This window comes from Athene noctua, chromosome 13 (genome assembly GCF_965140245.1).
Source record: "Athene noctua chromosome 13, bAthNoc1.hap1.1, whole genome shotgun sequence".
Lineage (NCBI taxonomy): Eukaryota > Metazoa > Chordata > Aves > Strigiformes > Strigidae > Athene > Athene noctua.
This window is the reverse complement of record NC_134049.1, coordinates 15,380,042-15,398,525: the sequence shown is the minus strand read 5'-3', so window position 1 is coordinate 15,398,525 and position 18,484 is coordinate 15,380,042. Positions and strand designations below refer to the sequence as shown.

Here is an 18,484-nt window from a genome sequence, read left to right as displayed (position 1 = left end):
TGGTGGCCAGCAGACCTGGGGCTGCTGTGGGGCAGAGCACGGGGGTACTTGCAGTGTGTGTTCTGAAGCTGGCAAGTGTTTGGAAGGCATTGCCAGGGCTCCCAAGCGCTTGGCCCCCTGAACTTTGTTGAAACATCTTGTCTTCTGTTTGTTGTGTCTGAGATTTGTATCTAAATAGAGAGGAAGCCAAAGTCATGAGTTTTCAAAACACTGGGAGGCTTTCAAAAGCAGTATGTTTATGCTGAGTTTTGTGAAAATGCTACTATCACAGTGTTTTTATTTGCTTTTAAACAAATATTTAGACATCGACTAAATGACTCTTTAAAACTTAGTTTCCCCTCTTGATGGAGGAAGGATTCCTTGACTCAAGTTTCCAGGGTTAGACGTGGTGAACGATTGCTCCGTGAAAGCATGAGTTCCCCCAGCCTCTGAACATGATCTTTCTCCCCATCCTCAGGACGGCCTTAATGTTAGGCTGTGAGTACGGCTGCAAGGACGCGGTAGAAGTTTTGCTCAGAAATGGTGCGGATGTTAGTTTGACTGATGGCCTTGGTCATGACTGTGCTTACTATGCCAGAATTGGTGACAATATTGACATTTTGGCCTTAATAAAAGCTGCCATTGAGGATTCCAGCAAAGGTATGAAGAATGTGGCTGTAACTGTTAGTATTCTTTCATTTGAATTGTGTATCTTCCCACTGCTGTGTCTTTAGGAACTGGTATTGGAGGGCATCTGTAGTCCTTTGAACAAAAAGGTGATAAATTGCCTGTTTGGGAGGGGGAAGAAGGCTTTTTGGGTTTTGTTTAAATAAAGTTTTTAAGGTAAATGAAGGCTCTGGCTTAAGGTATTAACATTGCTGAACCTGGCATTGCAGTATTGATCATAGGAGTTAATTAGCCTTATTTATAGAAGAACTTTGTACTTGTGGATGTTTCCATATTTGATTAACTGGAGGGGTGGTCAATCTATTTATTGGAATGTCCTCCTAAGATTGAGAATAGATAGAATTACCTGGATGTGTTGCATGAGGCTGAAATGCATTTCTTTAACTTCCTATTTCTGTGGTGCCTTTTCAGCAAGAGATACCATGAGGAAAGGACAGCCTGAACAAAAGGTAAGGCTGCTTATACTAAGTATCTCCTAAGGCAGTATACTGCTGGTGTTGTTGAGAGGATGATTAAGATTGTGCTGTGATGCAAAACTAGATCAGTATTTTTTGAATTCTTAACTTCCTGTGTAGCTGAGAAAATTCTCCCTGTAATCAGATGGTGTGGCTGTTTCTATTTGAAAAATATTTGATGTGCATATTCAGGATTAAGAGTTTTGACAAGCATCCCATTTGCTGTCTGGATGAGATCATGAGCCACCTCTTACCAAGAAGCAATCTGCCCAAGTGTGGGTGCTGGCAGTATTTGCCCCCAAGTGGAGGCTGAAACGGAGGCTGAGAGCAGCCCACCATCCCCAGAGATAGATGTCTGCAGAACACAACAGGAATATAAATTAATACTGCACTGTTGCAATAACAGATTACTAATATGTCACAGAAGTGGAATCGGCTGCATGCACAGGAGGAGGTGAATGTCAAGCTGTATCAGAAGGAGCATAATGCTCAGGTAAGTGAGAAGGATTTCTGGCTTGTGCATTCCCATATGCATCATGAACCAGACGTACTAGATGAGATGTGCTTGTAAAATAAGCATTAGCAATTCCATTAAGAAAGGTCATATATATTGCTGTTTACTTAAAACTTAATTGCATGACTGTAATGTGGCAATTATGCAGATAAGCTGTAAACTTTTTTCAGGAAAAAAACACTTGTGCAATAGAATTGCAAGTCTCTTCATGTCTTAACCCTGACCATCTCCTAACCTTTTGTTTACTACTTTCACCTGCAGTAAAATCATAGGATCATAAACCAGGAAGATTCTTTTTAATGTTCTCCAGAGGTTTGAGCATTTTACTAAAACCAACCTGTATCATAACTGTTACACTAACTAGTATTAATTTTCCCATCTTGTTACTATGTCATTAGTTTTCAAACCACTGAATTTGAGGCCTCTGTTCTGAAAGGCTGTGTAATAAAATGATAAAGATCTCTCAATGCAACTTGTCTGGTTTAAGTTAAGGTAGTTCCCACACTTGAGGCAATGATTATTAGGCAAGAGTTAAATGTGCTTTATTGTTCGCATGCAAGCACTGGATTGATGGTGCAGAGATGTGTCATTTCATGTCTTGGGTTTATTATGCATTCTCAGTGATTCTGGTGGTTGCTGAACAGTTAGCACTTGGAGGTTGCTATGCTTCATGCCACTGAGGCTTTCTTGTTACACCTTTGGCCGCAGTGGTTGGGTTTCAGGAACTGTTTTAACATTAGTTATTTTTACTTGTTAACAGACAGCAGATAAGCAGCCTCTTGAGTGCTGTCAGCATTGAATGTGATCTTACTCTGCTTATACTTTCTACGAGAATGAGCTATCTAGAGCCAAAAATCTTGGAGACTGTGGAGCTTGTGCTTAAGAAAACCTTCAGAATCAAACAGGTCTGGAGTAAGGCCACAAAATCATGAGGGGACTTGTTAGGCAAGGCTTGGTGTCTTTAGTGACCGTTAAAATTGTTGGTTCAGATTCTTCAGTTTTCCCAATGCATGTGTGGTGTGCTTTTTTAAAAAAAACTTTTTACTTTTTAAGGAATTGGAGTTAGAAAATCAAGATTTGAAAGATCGAATGAGAGAAGCGCAAGAGGAGCAAAGGATGCTGCTGGATAGAATCAGTGGGCTACAGCTACAGCTGAATGAGGTAAATCTAGTATACTGGGGTAACCTGTCTTGGCAGCTGCAATGACCACCTGATGCTGACAGCGAAGGCTGGTAGAAGTAGAAAGGAAAGCATGTGTGATTAGGATGTGGTCTTTATTGCTTTCTTGTGAATTACTTCTGTATTTGTCACTGCCACTTTCTTTTCCTGCAAAAGCCTTTGGTCTTGTAATAATACTCAAAAAGTGAGGAGGCCTGTTACAGTGTCACTCAAGGATACTTATAAATTTGAGCAATAACATTTATGGCAACACCTTGCAATGTAACGTGAACCATGAGGTGTTCTGTTGTAATTTGGAGAGTAAACTTCATGGTTAAATGTAGGTGGTGGGTGTCAGCACTTTATCATAGCTGCTGCTTATTTTCCAGCTGTTATTGTAAGTAGAAACACAGAAAAAATCTTTAGTTGGCAAAACCAGAAACAAAGGTTTTCAGTAGGGAATTTCTCACCCAAATTTGAAACACTGCTTTAAAAAAGTTTCTTAGAGGTCTAAATATGACCAGTACAGTTGAAAAAGAAAATAAAAACAAGATTTTTTTTTTTTTCTCTTTGTGGATGCTCACATTTGTTCCTTCACTGTATTTTTGTAGAGGTACATGTAAAAAGTACATTCCCCTAAATATAGCACATGGATAGAAAGAATATTTCTTCTCAGAATTGTTGGCTTGTCTGAACTTTTCTTTAGCATTTCCTGTATAAAACAAACAAAACCCACAAACTAACTCCTTTATACTCATTTTTCAAAATTAGCAAACTTCTACTGAAAAACTACTCTTCTGCCTCAGTAATGTATGATCTATACAATTGAAAAGATATTCCAGTTTCCTAGTATGCATCTCAAGAGACATTGGTCTGTCAAACCATCCTTAACTTCTGTTTATCTTATTTCTCTTGCCAGAGGTTAGATGGTAAATGAAAGGGGAACAGTCAGAAGCATGTAGCACTGGAAACTGGGGTAGACTTGTCAACTAACGAACTGTGTATAAGCCCCTTAAACATTATTACTGAAAAAATGATTTGTGGGGGAATTTTTTTGTTATTTTTGCAGGAGCAAATGTTTGCAGATGATCTTGAAAATGAGGTATGATATATCACCTTAAAGTGTAAGAAACTATGAAATAGGGGAAGTGACTATTGCATTTAAGTAATCTGTAGATGCTATCAATGAAATACCTACTGATACATACTCAGCTTATATAGCTGGGCAGCACTTCTGTTACTACAAATAATAGGTAATCCCTGTGGCACCTTTTAAGCAGATTTAATGTTATCTCTTCAGTGACTTTCAATAATGCAAGGCTAATAAATGTGAATAAATTAAACAATAGCAAATTATTTTGGTGCATATTCCCTTGACTCATTTGTCAAGATTCCTCTTGCAGAGGAGCAGTGTTGTGGAAGAACTTTAGAATCAAAAATTTAGGGATTCTTTCAGTGCTGATCTTGGTTGAAGTTCACCCTAAACTTCTTAAGAAGTTTGCTTGAGATCTTATAAATCTGGCCATTCTTGTGGCTTTGGCTATTTGGCACTTTTTCTCTTTCAGAAAGATGAGTTGAAGAAAATCCTAACTACCAAGGAAAAACAGCACGAAGAAAGCTTAAGAACTATTGAAGCTCTCAAAGCTAAACTCAAATATTATGAAGTACGTTAATTGGTTTGACATGTAATATAGCAATTGGTGTTTACAGTAGCAATTACTTAAGCAATTTTAAATTGTTGAAAGTCTTAAATTATTATCTCTATGTAAAAGCTTTCCCTGCCCTTTAATCCTTAGCTTAACATAGTAAAAATTTGAAATGAATTTTCAGCTTTATTTTTGTGTTTCTTGCTGTTTGCTTTTAGGTTGACTTTGTGGGATCTGGAAGTAACTTTGGTAATAGTAAGTATAATTAAATCTTAAAATTTGCTGTGCACGATGCAGTGTTAAAATACATAGACAAAAGGTGGGGTTTTTTGTCATCTCTTCCTTTTTTGTTGGTCTTAACTATGGCCAAGCATAATGTGCGTGTCCATACTTCAAACCTCTGAGTAGTTGGCTGGGGGCAGCTGTGTTTGTACGTGAGTGCTGGAGCACTATCCGTCAGTCTCTGTGAGTGACTGCTCTTGTGAAATGTGTGCTGTGACTCTGCTACATCTCTTCTCATAACATGGAAAACCAAGCAGAGCAAGATCTGTGCCCCAAATCGAATCTTCCCCTTGCTGACCTTCATATCTTAAACAATGCTCATGTCTAGCTGTGAAAAAGAAAACTGTGGTTGTCGTGAAACCTCGAGTGTAGGCAGGTTTGAAAACGACTTCAAACACAGGAGCTCCGCTTCCACTTCTATTAAAAATTGTTCCATTTCCAGAACCTGAAGTCTTTTGCATTTAACTTGGTTACAGGCCTGTGTTGCAGTTGTGTAACTAAAAATGTTCCTCGATCTGTCGTGAGAGCTGTTTGGCTGTCAAGAGGATCCCTTCTTTGGGGTGCAAGGGGATGCTTTTCCCCGCTGTGTTCATGTGCAGACGTGCAGCTGACTCAAGGTGGCTTTCATGACTGCTTTGTAGAACAGTTCACCTGGCCTGCTGTAGGAGGGGTGTATTTTTCTTAAGAGATTGTTCAGACTTCCCATGTGACTTAAGGAGGAGTTGTTTTAATACCAGGTACTTAAACACCAACCTGCAGCCTAGTGCAGTCCCACTGAACACAATAAAATTAGGAAGGAAAATCATAGTTCTTGTGATTACATATTACTGTTTTTAAACAGAGACTAAATGCCATTTGCTTTGCAAATCTAGGAAAAGAAGATTTATTACTTAAACAAGGCCAAGTGTTTGCTGTGGAATCACAGGTAATAAATGATTTGCCACTTGAGAGAATTCTAAGATAGTTATGCTCAGGAAAGCTAAGTATACCTATAAATGTACATCTATTACGTTGCTTCTGAATACAACATTTTCTTTCATACTTGCTTTGCTATATTTATTTTTAACTGCTGGTGCCCTCTAGAGTTACATGTGTGACAGAGCTTTTAAATGTGTGAAACTGTTGGACTCTGAACAGTCTGGTCTATAGTGAGCATTCTTAAAATTGAGTCAACAGACTACGGGATCAACAGTCGGTGTAAAGTGCAATTGGTTTTTCATCTCCATAATTTTTCTACTTTAAATTCAGAAGACTTTCTTTTCCTGACAGCTTTATAATAATTTCCTGCCAATTTTGTTTGCTGATAGTTAGCTACCTTTTAAAGCAACAATTCAGTTATAAACAAGTTCCATCAGATCCTTAGTGAGTTGCATATGACAGGGGTTGGTCTGAACTGACAAGCTGTTCCTGCACTGGAGTATTTCAGCTGTAATGCTTCCAGGAGCGAGTGATGGCTAGAAATAAATCTGGATATCCTATGCTTTCTTGCCAGATTTCACCAATAGGTATTTTGTATGTTCTGTTAGTAACACAGAAAAATCCAGTATCTTCTGCCATGTTTTACATGAGGTTATCCCAATGGTCTTAGTTTTTGTATTCTTAGTTGAAGTTTAAAATGAGTTGATGTGCAATTCTTTTTTTTTTTTTTTAAAAAAAACCAAACCAAAAATGTGGAGGGGGAGTGGGCACAAAGCCAACCAACCAAAAAAACCCCAAACCACATTCCAAGCAGGAATTAAGTGGTGTTAAGCTGGTGATGTCTGGAAGCTACTTACTGCGTTCTGGTCCTTGGAACACGACTGAGATCACTGGAGCAGGCCTGGGCCTTTTAACAGCCAGTAACGTGGCTGGTGGTGAAGTGAAGGTTGGTAGTGAAGACCACAGGGCAGGAGAGCAAAACTGGTTTGGGGTTGTTTGGGGTTTTTTTTGAGATATCCTTTACTGCATGGTAAATTAAATTACTTTTCCTCAGTCTTGTCAGAAAGAAGGTTCTGTTAACCATGGTGTACTCTGTTCTGATTCCTTTAAAAATTATTTTCATAGGCTTCAGGGGTGGGAAAATATCTTAAATTAGGTTTCTTCTAGCAGATGAGTGATTGAATAACAAGGAAAATGAATATACTATACCTGCCCTTTAATGTCAGTAGGGTCTGATGACTGGGAAGCAGTAATGTAGAACTATATTCAAGATTTTTGCTGCTAAAAGCTGAAGTACATATGCTCAGTAATATGGGCGAGAATAGATTAGTTTTGTAAGAGAAAAAGAAATCTCTTGGACAAATTTTATGCTTATATCAATGTAGGTTTAAGACAGTTACGTATATGACAGTTCATATGTATGTGACTTGTCAAACTTGTGTCCATTTTTGTGCCAATTTATCTTTAGTCTAGGTCTATGCTGAGACCCCTGGAGCTCTCCCTGCCTAACCAATCATCCAGCTCAGAGAAGGAAACTTTAAAGAAAGAACTCGACAACATGAGGACCTGCTATGGTGCAGCAAAAGAAGAAATTGGCAAATTGCAGAGAGAACTGTCTCACAAGGTATCTGAATGTAAAGCTTTGGCATCAGAGTGTGAAAGAACCAAGGCAGAATCTGATGGACAGATAAAACAACTGGAAGATGCTTTAAAAGATGTACAGAAAAGAATGTTTGACTCTGAAGGCAAAGTTAAGCAAATGCAGACCCACTTTCTTGCTCTGAAAGATCACCTGACAAATGAAGCCGCTTCAGGAAACAGTAAGTTAACAGAGGAGCTGAAGGATCAGTTGAAAGAAATGAAAACAAAATATGAAGGAGCCTCTGCTGAAGTGGGAAAACTGAGGAACCAGATTAAGCAGAATGAATTGCTGGTGGCAGAATTTAAGAGAGATGAAGGAAGGCTAGTGGAGGAAAATAAAAGGTTGCAGAAGGAACTTGTTAAGTTGGAGATGGAGCGAGATAAAAGGGGAAGAAATGTTGTGGAGTTAGAAGGGCAGCTCAAAGAAACAGCAGCAAAGTTAGCCCGCTCTGTATCTTCAGAGAAATTTGAAAACATGAAGAGTTTGTTATCAAATGAAGTGAATGAAAAAGCAAGAAAGTTAGCAGAGATGGAGGGAGAGCATGGAAAACTGCAGGCAGAGATTTTGCTTTTAAAGAGGGAATCTGAGAATCAGAAGGTTAAACTTGCTCATCATGTAAAGCCAGAAGACCATGAACAAATGAGGAGTGGGTTTGAGCAAAAGAATGAGGAACTCGGGAAGGTAATTTCTGAAGTATCACAGAAGAATCAGACTCTGCAGAAGGAACTTGAAAGACTACAGATTGATAACAAGATGCTTAAACAGCAAATCCAAATGCTAAAAGCTGAAATTAAAAGCCAGAATGTGCCTTTAAAAATTCACGAAGAATTGAAGAAAACAAATGATCTGACTGTTGGTGACCTGACCAAAAAGCTTTTTGAAATAACAAAGCAGTACAACGAAAGCAAAGCAGAAGCTGAAAAATTGCTGGCAGAGAAGAACAGCTTATGTGAGAATATCAGCCACTTACAAGCTGTGTACCTGTCTCCAGAGCAGCACAAAAAAGAATTGGAAGCTTTAAAATCTAATGGTATTGAACTTGAAAAGCAGCTTGCTGAGCTTCAGAAAAAATACGATGATGAACAAGCAAAAGTGTGCAAACTCGTCTCTGAAAACACAGTCATAAGAGAGACTCTCAGGGATCAGTATGTGTTGGCTACAACACATGAAGAGGTTAAAACAGCCTTGAATAACACACTAGAAAAGACTAATAGGGAGCTGTTGGATCTGAAGGGAAAAACTGAAGAGATAAAGCAAGAGTTCATGAGGGTAAATGAAGAAAATGGAACTTTGAAAAATAAGGTGAAACTCTTACAGAATCAACTACAAACTGAGTATATAAGTTTAAAAGATCACAAAACTGCAGTGACTACTTTAAATAAAAGCATTCAGGAACTTCAGGAGAACAATGTTGCGATTATGGATGAATATAAGAGGGGTCAAGAAGAAATTTTACAGCTGCACACGGAAATTGAAGCCCAAAAGAAGGAACTTGACACAATTCAAGAATGCATTAAGTCAAAATATGCCCCGGTTGCCTCCTTTGAAGATAGGGAACAAAGCTTTGAAGCCACAGTGAAAGAATTAAAAGCACAGTTGCATGAACAGGTGCAAAAGTGCAGAGACAGTGAGGAGGAAAACAAGAAGTGCAAACAGGAGAATGAAAAGCTCAAAAATGGCATTTTGTCCATCCAAAACGACTTGCAGCAAAACTATATCCTTGCTGAGAAATCCCGTGAAATGGAGAAAATGTTCGCAAGCAGAATGGAGGAGCTGAATAAGCAATTGAGAGAATTGCTGCAGAAATACACAGGTGAAAAAGAGGAGAAAGATGAGCTGCAAGAGAGTACCAAGCAGCCTGTAACTCCACAGGCTCAGCATCTCTCAGTAGAGCAGATTGAAGCCTTGAAGAAGGCTCTTGGTCACACGATAGAGGATCTGAAGGAAGCCCTCAGAAGTAAGAAGGAATGTTATGACAAAGAGACACTAAAAGTAGAACAACTACAGCATGAATTGTCAGGTCTAAGAAAGTCTTCAGTACCTTTAGTAGAATATACACAAATGAAGGAAATGCTAGAACAGGAAATTGTAGCAATCAAAAACAGCTTGAAAGAAAAGGAAGAAGAAAACAGAGCTAAAAATGAGGAAATCTTGAAGTTGCAGTCTGAGATTCAGCTTACTCAACAAGCCTTAACAGACCTGGAGAGCAAAGAAGTGATTGACATGTCAGAATACAAATCCATGAAAAGTACTCTGGAGGCCCAGATTAATAGCATAGCTGAAAATTTGTCCAATATGAATAAAAAGTATGAGGAAGCATGTGAGGAGGCTTTACAAGCTAAACAGAGTGAGCTTTCTTTAAAGGATGAAAAGGAGTTACTCCAGTTACGGAGTTGCAGTATTGAGCAAGAAATTAAAGACCAGAAAGAAAGGTGTGATAAATCATTGACAACAATTATTGACTTGCAGAAGAGAATACAGGAATCGGCAAAGCAGGTGGAAGCCAAGGATAACAAGGTAGGATGTCAGGTAGTTCCTTACAGCTATGCTGAAAATGTTATGAGCATTAAGTAGACTTCAAATATAACGACTGAGGTATTCAAGCATGACTGTACTGAGCCTTAGGTGCCCAGGACTAGCCCAGATCTGTGAAGTCCTGGTTTTGTTAGTGTTACACTAAATTTTTCTAATTCCTTGTATATCTTGGGCATCTTATGTTGTATCTGAACTTCCAGGCTGGGCTTTAGACTCTGGGGTATAAGCTCATTCTTCTGTTGGAGCTGTATTAGTTTAGCTTCCCTGGCTTGCCTTCTGGTGGTTCATTACTCTTTTTTTAGAAATTAGACCCAGAATATCTTTAGAGCATATGCCATTTATTGTCACTGGCTGACCATCAGGGTCCATACCTTACAGATTTGAGTGTTAGGAAGCAGAATGTGAACCAGTGATAGCATGTCATGAAAAGGAAGTCCTTGGTCTTCAAAGTCTCTTAGCCAGTGTCATGGCAAGCTGGAACAGAGACCCTTCCATGCAAGCTGATCTTTGTCAGTCTTTAAAGAATGTTGAAGAATAACAGTTTTTTGGTGAGACATCCTTAAATGAGGGTTCTGTGTGCTTTTTGTTGAAAGATAACAGAGCTGCTTAATGATGTAGAGCGGTTAAAACAAGCTCTTAATGGCTTGTCTCAGCTTACATACACCACCGGGATTCCCTCAAAGCGGCAGAACCAGCAGGTTGATGTGCTCCAGAACCAAGTGAAAACCCTGCAACAGCAGCTGGCTGTAAGTAGTCCTGCAAGGTATTGTCTGAAAAGCAGTAGCATTGCTTACGGTTTCTTGCTGGAGCAAGGAAATAGGTACGTGGCCACTGGAGCACTGGGGTTGCCTAGAGGCTTAGACTTCAAAAGTAGAATATTCATGTATTGTTACTTTTTTCCTGACTGCATGCTTCTCTGTACATTTGTCTTACTTCTGCATGTTAGACTTGCAACATTTGGGAGCTCTTCCAGATAAAAAGGATACAATGTAGAGAATTTTGCTTATAAAATATGCTGCTGTAGTTCCTGCCGAGACCACTTCTGTATGCAAGTTCAATGTTAATACTTTCTTGCAAAAACCCACCAGCCATCTATTTTCTCACTTTGAAAGGAAGTGAGGTGGTCCTTTCTTAATGGGTTTGACTTTGTTCCCTTTGTGCAGACACTGTGAAATGTATTGCTTGTCTTTAAGTACTAAAGGGGAACACTTTATGCTAAGTGCTGTGATTTTGTGCATAGCCATGTTTGTGGCCCCTGTGACTTCAGTAAAGCTCAGAAGTAAAGCTAGTTATTTGTAGATCTGTATGAAAGTAGGATACATCTTTAATATTTGCAAGGTTGACCCTTACAAGGTAAATAATTCTTAAATTGGATGACTTTAAACAAATAGCTAATGCTGTTGATGAAGCAAGTTTTTAATCTTAGCACCTGGGCTGACACACTAGATCAGCCTGTCTCCAATAGCCTTTCAGCAAAATTGCTTTCCTACAAGTAAGCAATAAAAAAAAGTGAAGCAGTGACTTTTTTCTTGATTAATGGAGGGGATTTAGCGAACTGTAACCTTGAAATTCTGCTTTGGCTAGTCTATAAGTGCACAAAACCAAGCCCACAGAGTTGGAAATAGGCAAGAGTCGATGTTAAAAAATGGATGATTTCACCTCCTTTTCCCAATCTTCTTTTTATAGGATGCTAAAAGGCAGCATCAAGAGGTAGTTTCAGTTTATCGGACACATCTTCTTAGTGCTGTACAGGTATGATAGTCCCGAGTTCGGATTGTTTTACTGTCATGTCAGTGCAGAGATTCTTGAGACATGTTTCTGACTGCCATAATGGAAGACCTCAAATAAACTTGAAACTAGTATGAAGTACCTGTTTTGATGATGAGAGTTTTAATTTGGAATGGACTGATCCAACAAAAAAGGAAATAAACCCCACAGCTGTAGGTGGTCTTGTGCCATCTTCCCCTTCCCATTTGTCTGTGTGTAACTGTATATAATAACCTGCTGTGAAGGGGGATGGTGACGTGAGCATGTTCATCTTGCATCATCCCGGGTAATGCTGGGGAGAAGTTGGAAACTTAATGCAGACTTATCCCATGGCTTTCACTGAACAAAGAGCTGATCAACTAATTCAAATCTTACAACTTCAAATACTTCAGCATGCAAAAGAGGGACTCTTGCTACGGCAGCAGGCTGTGGGGTCCAGGGGATAGGAACTGTAATTTTTTCCTACATCACTATGTCAGAGAGGCAAACCCTTCTTTCTCTCCATGAGGAAAAAAAAAATCCCCCAAAACAAAACACCAGCCAGGATTCCAAAATATTTCTGACTTTTCCAGACTGGTGTAAATACAGCAATGAGTTGAGAATTTTGGGCAATTTTGAAGAATCTGTTAATGTTAGTGATGGATGGTTGACAGTTCATGGGATTTTAAATATTTCTTTTAACCAAGTGTTTGCTTGCTCTAGGGTCACATGGATGAAGATGTCCAAGCTGCTTTGCTGCAGATCATTCGAATGAGACAGGGCCTTGTTTGCTGACGTGGTTAGTGCCATTGCTCTTGAAGGCTGCTGTATCTTGTAGGAGTGCTGTGATTACGGTAGTGATAACCTTCATGAGATTTATATAATTATGGCAATATAGCTGCAATTAGAACCTCCAAATATGAAACAGCTTACAAAGCTGAGATTTTTTTTTTCTCGTAAACAAGTAAAATAAGGCTACTAAGTTTCAGATCTGACATTTCTTTCATTAGATTAATAAAAGATGTAGAACGTCTTTTTAAAATTGATATTCAAGCTGACTGTCAAAATGATGACATAGTAGTTAAATTTTTGTAATGTCTGATTGACCATTTATTAAAGCAAGGCCTATACCGAGAAACTCCAGTTTATCCTAGAACTTGATCTTGCAAGGTAGGGTTAAAAATAAACTGTTCAAATGAGCTCAGCTAAGTATTGTAGCTATGTCTCTCCTTTTAATGATGAAGAGAAAGTGGCTATTTTGTCACATAAACTTATCAAGACCTACTACAACATGCTTAGTAAGGCAGCTGCAAAGGTAGACGAAAGGTATTTAGGTTATATGGCGTAACTTGGCTGGCCATGTTACAGACTTTAGTTAAATATAAGGCTAAGATGTAGTGCCTTTTGCTTTCTGCAAGACTTAAAAATCAGGTTTTTCATCAAAACACTAACTTTTATGTTTGCCTCCCTCTTCCCCCCTCCCCCAAGATTTTTTTCATGGATGCTTTTTAATATTGATTACTGTAGGCTAAAATAGTGGGACTGGAGTGTCATGGTTTGTAGAGCAGCATTTTGATTTAAATGCAATAGTCCTAGTTCTGTATAATTTCATTCTTCATTAAGCCTAATATGGGTGTAGACTGAGTAGCTCAATAGGCTGTACACTACATAATTCAGGTACTGGATTTTCAAACACTATCTCATGGAAGTTAAAGGTATTTTCCTCCTAACTGTAAGTTATGTACTATAATCTTATTTATGGGGAAAGATGCAAATAGTAAGGATTAACAAAATGAGAATCTATATTTGCTTAGAATCTACCTGTTAAGACAAGGCTTCATTTTTAACTGAATGATGATGTTCCCATCAGTAAGTTTTATGAAAGGAAACATGAAATTTGGGACTATTCAAAGGAAGCAATTGAAAAATGAGCCTGATAACATATGCAGCTGTTTTAATAGAGCAAACAGTGTGAGTGCCATCAGTAGCTGTGTTAACTTCAGCCTACTCGGGTGAAAGCATTTGCTTAGAACTAGCAGGTAGGAATCAGGCATCCTGATGCAGTAAAGACAAATTCCCTCTTCCATGTTTCTGAAAAATAAGGACTTAAGTCAGAATGTGGAGTTCTCTGCTTTGTGTTAACTGGGCCTCCCAACAAGCTGTACCTCACAGGCTTATGTCTCATTTTTTTAGTAGTATTATGTTTGTTTCCTTTTTTGTCCCTTTTTGGGCAGAGTCTTGTAGAATTGAAGAGACAACTGCCACAGATGAGGATACAGACATAGTGATGAATGTGCAGGGCAGTTTTTATTATATAAATACACTTAATATATTTACTAAATATGTGTCTGTAGTTAAACAGATCTACTGCTGCTTTCCTTTAATTTCTTAGAGGACTATTACAGAAAACATCTCAGTATATATACATTACTTTTTAGCCAAATTATTTTATGATTGCATTACTTGAAACTCTTACTAGAGAGAATTTGTTTTGATATACTAACTCTGGCATATTTTGATATTGTATGTTTCCTTATTGAGGGGGTTCTATGTATGTTTTTCTAAATTTCTCTCATACTGCATTATCAATAAAATGTTTTCTTCTTTTTTTTATCGTAGTGGTCAATTCTGTAAAAAGTAAAGAAATGTGAGTAGTTTGACAAAATAGTCTGAGTAGTGGAGGATATTGAACTCACTTGAATGCTCTTGAATACCAAGAACCATTGGTTTTTAGATGTCCCTTGGGATTATTGGGTTTTTCTATCTATTTACGGAGTTTAAGGTTGGTAAAAGTTTGGTGATGTTGATTGAGACTCAAAGCTTCTACCAGTTAATTCTTCAGAGTAAATTGCCTCTGGCATTTCTACACCAGACAGGGCAACTCTCTGTTACGTCAGTTGTTAGGTTGGGGGTGAGCCAGTGAAGTTTTACTACTGCTTTTAATGAAAGTGGATTTGCTGAATAGCTCACACTGCTGCTTGATTTCAGGCTAAGCAATCTTTGCAGAATAATTTCCTGGCACTATTGAAGTCCATTCATTTGGTGTGACTTGAAAGTGAAGGACTCTTATTTCGCCATGGGCTTAATTTAATTTTTGGTTATTTGGGTATCTCATCCAGCCAGTGGGACATGAAAATTAATAAGGTTGTTAAGCTGTCAGGATATGAACGGTTTAAGTGAAACTCTGCTGTATTTAAACAGTGACTGGAACAATGGTCTCTTCCTTGAATAACTCAGAATACAAGCAAGCAGAAGCTCTCTTTAGGGTTCTTGTAAATCTCTAATTTCACCTTGGGGTGGGAGTGGGGGGAGTACATGTGTAAGTGTGTGTGTGTGTGTGTGTGTGTGTATATGAGTTTTCTTCTGAAGAGGAACTGGCACTTAAGTAGAACTGTTCCAAGATTTGATCTGTTTAAACCTTCCCTCTGCCAGTAGATACATTGTCAACTTTACTGAGTCAGCTAATCTCCTGGGTATAGTGAAGTGCTGTTCACTGATAATTTTTTTGATAGCTTTTATACATTCTCAGGTGTACTGTATGGTATTTTGATTTCCAGCCATGTTTTTTCTGCAGAGTGAGGCTAATTATTTTAAAGTTTTTTCTATTATATTTACATTCTCTTTTATTTTTTAGTAAACAACATCATTTCTTTCTGCTTGAGTATTTTACATTTGCCATCTTTGGTGGTTTTTTGGGGGGAAGATTAACGTACCACTTAAATGCCGGTTTGAAACATCTTCAAAAGCAACCTGCTAGGTGAATATACTTACTGTTACTCCACTCCTTGACCCATACCAGAATAGATACCTGGAAATGCTGACAACGTGCACTTTAAGATCTTACTGTGTTGAGACTTGATTGTTGTAACTGCTGTTCCAGCAGCTGAATTAGTGACATAGATCTGAGGTTTTTCGTTAGGTTAAATAACTTCAAGATCAATTTTGCAACTTCAACCCAGTGTCCTGGTACTTGAAGCATGAAAACAGTTACTGGCTGCATCCATTGCAGTTACATACATTTGCTTTTAAAGGAATAATTAAAATTACCATTTTTCTGTGAAATGTGAATTGATAGCTGGAGTTAAGTTATGTGTGTTTCTCTTTTAAAATGTCTCCTTAACTACTCTGTATCTTCTGTTAATACGATACTAAAAAGGAGGTAGTTGAAGAGTGGCCACTAGTTGGGGGAGTGGGGGGAGACCCACCAAACCCAACTGTGCCTCTTCTGTGGTAACATTCCGGTTGTACATCAGAAAGTGGATTCCTTCTGGAAGAGTGGTGCCACAGCTCCAGCCCATTTGGTGGCAGGAGGCAGTTGTGGAGTTTTTAATTGTGGTTCCTTTGTCCTTTGCATAACACTGTTCTCAGCAGCAGGATTGTACTTGGGAAGAAAGTCCTGCCTGGACTTTCAAGTACTTACCTGGAAAGGAAGCCCTACTTTCAGAAATAAATGTGAGATAAAGATTGCCGTAGAAATGAGAAACTAAACCTGAATTTCCTTGGGAACTCTGTGACTCAATAAGTTGTGTAATACACGGTACTCAGACTCTTTTATTATCTTGGTATTGGTGATATATAAAATCATAGCATGCAAGAACATAAGCTTAATGTTTGAGCTTTAATAGGCATGGATTGTCTGAGTACTGTACAAACGGGATGTCTCCAGGCTCAAACGGAATGAGCAAGTCCCTTGGCAATGCTGTGTGTAAGTCTGGGGGGTTTTGGCTCAATTGACTCGTGAAGGTAAAATCTGGGCTGTGTCCACATTATCAGGGAAGTTCCCATGGCACAGATAATCCATGTGTTGGGTAAAATCAAGCCTGAGGTATCAGGCCCAGTGAAGGAAGCTTTAAATACTTATGCATTCATGGACAAACATAGCTCATAAATGAAAGGAAGAAATGGGAGGTCAGAAAAATGTCAAATGTAAATGAAATGCGTCAAAGAGATTTGAGAGGTGCTTCACAAGAGGTGGTTTGTGATCTGTTCCATGAGACAGTAAAGCAACATTAATAAGGTAATGCAGCTTATAATTGGTTGCTGGCACAATGTTCTTATTATGTAATAGCACTTTAAAAAGTGAATATGTGACTTTTTTTTTGTTTTGAGTAGCTGACTTGAAAATATCTCTGAATCCTGGAAAGTTTATAGAGATTACTGCTTTTTTAATCTAAAGCTTGTATTGCTCTGCCAACTCAGAAAATTAACTTTTAATAGAAAAAACATACATGTAATTCAGTCACAGCTATTAGATCAGATGGATTTTACATTAAGTGAAAAAGATGTTGAGCATTTAAGGGCCATTAAATTGTGAAGCTCTTTATTGTTGGACTCGTAGCCTTCAAGCCAGCACTCCGCTGTGAAGAATATTTATTTTTACATTTGCAAAGTATGCTAGATGATGGGAAGGGAATACATTTTAAAGGAAAATAGGACATGAAAATGTGATGTTTTTCCACTTTGTGAACAGCTAGTTTTATTTCATAATAATTAGTTTTACACTTCATTAAATGTTGGGTTTTTTGCTTATATGCTCTTAGAGTACAGTGGAGAAGACTTTAAAATTTCCCAGCAGGACATCAAGTTAGAGTTTTATAATCTAATGGGGGTATTTCAAAGTAAGATGGGATCTTTTAAGGACTCCTGTCATCTTGAGGGTCAGGTGTAGTATAAGAATTACTTTGGGTGCAAAGACACTTCTAGTTGGTGTCTTGTCTTGCCATAATACTTGCTGGAGTCTTGTAAGGTATTGACAAACTTACAAATGATGAGTATAGACCAAGTAAAGGTGTGGTGGTCTTTAAGCAGCTTCAGGGCTCGGTGGGCAGGAGTATTTGTGCCTTTTTTTTTTTTAAACCAAGTTGTCTATAAGCATCATGGCTGTGAGAGAGCATGATCATCTGACCATGCAAATTCCTGTGAAAGTAGTAATGGAGGATTTTTGGAGGGAAGCAAAGATGGGAAAGGTAAAGCAGATGATCATGTCAATGAGAAATTAACTAGAAAAAAGCAGGAGGAGAAACGTGGTGCAGGGGGGGAAGTGCCAGTTGTGGGATACCAGAATAAAACCCTTCCAGAACATGAAAATGGCTCCAGCTTCAGGGAAGCAGTCAAAGCTGGGTAGCTTTTTTTGTGTGTATAGGAGGCCAAGGACTTACATGGAGTACTTGCTGCAAGCAAGAATAACAGACAGGTTTTTAAAAGGAATGAGTTGAGAAATATCCATTAAGTATTTATGGACCTGACTTGAAATTATGAAACTGGAATACATTCCAGCTGGTGAACTGTTACAGGAATACCCTGGAAATGGCAGAATGGGTGGGGAGGTAGGCTATTAAAGTTACCAGTGCATGGCCTAAAATCAGAGAACATTGTCCTCTAGGCTTGAAAGCTGCATCAAGGAGAGAGCTGCCTGCGAGTAGACTCTTGCAAGTTACATTGCATTTTTAAAAGTCTTAATTTTAGCTGAGGAATGAATTAAAAGGCAGTGGGATTTTCCTGCTCTGCTTCCGTGCAATCACAGCTGAGATGAACCTGTGAAGATGCTGATTTCTGTTGGTAGCATTTGGGTTAGGAGATAGCAGGAGAGCTGTCAAGTTGTGTTTAAGAAGTTGGCAGCCTACATCTCTTGGAGCAGGACATGGTGTTGGCTTGTCTAGTGAGAAAATGCAACATTGCTACTAGTGTGGTAGAGCTGGAAAAACATAAAAATTCTCAGCTGAGTTTTACCCAGTAACACATGAAGAAATTCTGAAGTCTTCAGTTTCTTTCAGTAAGACAGGGAAGTACATACAATTTTGCCTCTTATATTTAAAATCTGAAGTGAAAATTACTCCAGAATATCTGCTTCTGCTCAGAGGAGGATGCTGAAATGATACATGTGAGTGCTTTCTAATGCTGGTATGACATGTATTGAAAACAG

The 18,484-nt window shown here is 38.5% G+C and overlaps 1 protein-coding gene across 1 annotated transcript in view; it reads left to right on the top strand.

Moving 5' to 3' along the window:
• The window catches only part of UACA (uveal autoantigen with coiled-coil domains and ankyrin repeats), a 34,986-nt gene extending 20,818 nt beyond the window's left edge, over positions 1–14,168 (top strand). Inside the window, exons 8-20 of the mRNA XM_074917494.1 lie at positions 458–639; positions 1,078–1,115; positions 1,549–1,614; positions 2,689–2,796; positions 3,863–3,895; positions 4,359–4,457; positions 4,658–4,694; positions 5,594–5,646; positions 6,391–6,585; positions 7,108–9,798; positions 10,410–10,562; positions 11,503–11,568; positions 12,286–14,168. Coding sequence (XP_074773595.1) covers positions 458–639; positions 1,078–1,115; positions 1,549–1,614; positions 2,689–2,796; positions 3,863–3,895; positions 4,359–4,457; positions 4,658–4,694; positions 5,594–5,646; positions 6,391–6,585; positions 7,108–9,798; positions 10,410–10,562; positions 11,503–11,568; positions 12,286–12,357 — 3,793 coding nt within the window. The 3' untranslated portion in view covers positions 12,358–14,168. The remainder of the gene's footprint in view (positions 1–457; positions 640–1,077; positions 1,116–1,548; positions 1,615–2,688; positions 2,797–3,862; positions 3,896–4,358; positions 4,458–4,657; positions 4,695–5,593; positions 5,647–6,390; positions 6,586–7,107; positions 9,799–10,409; positions 10,563–11,502; positions 11,569–12,285) is intronic.
• Positions 14,169–18,484: the final 4,316 nt, after the last annotated feature.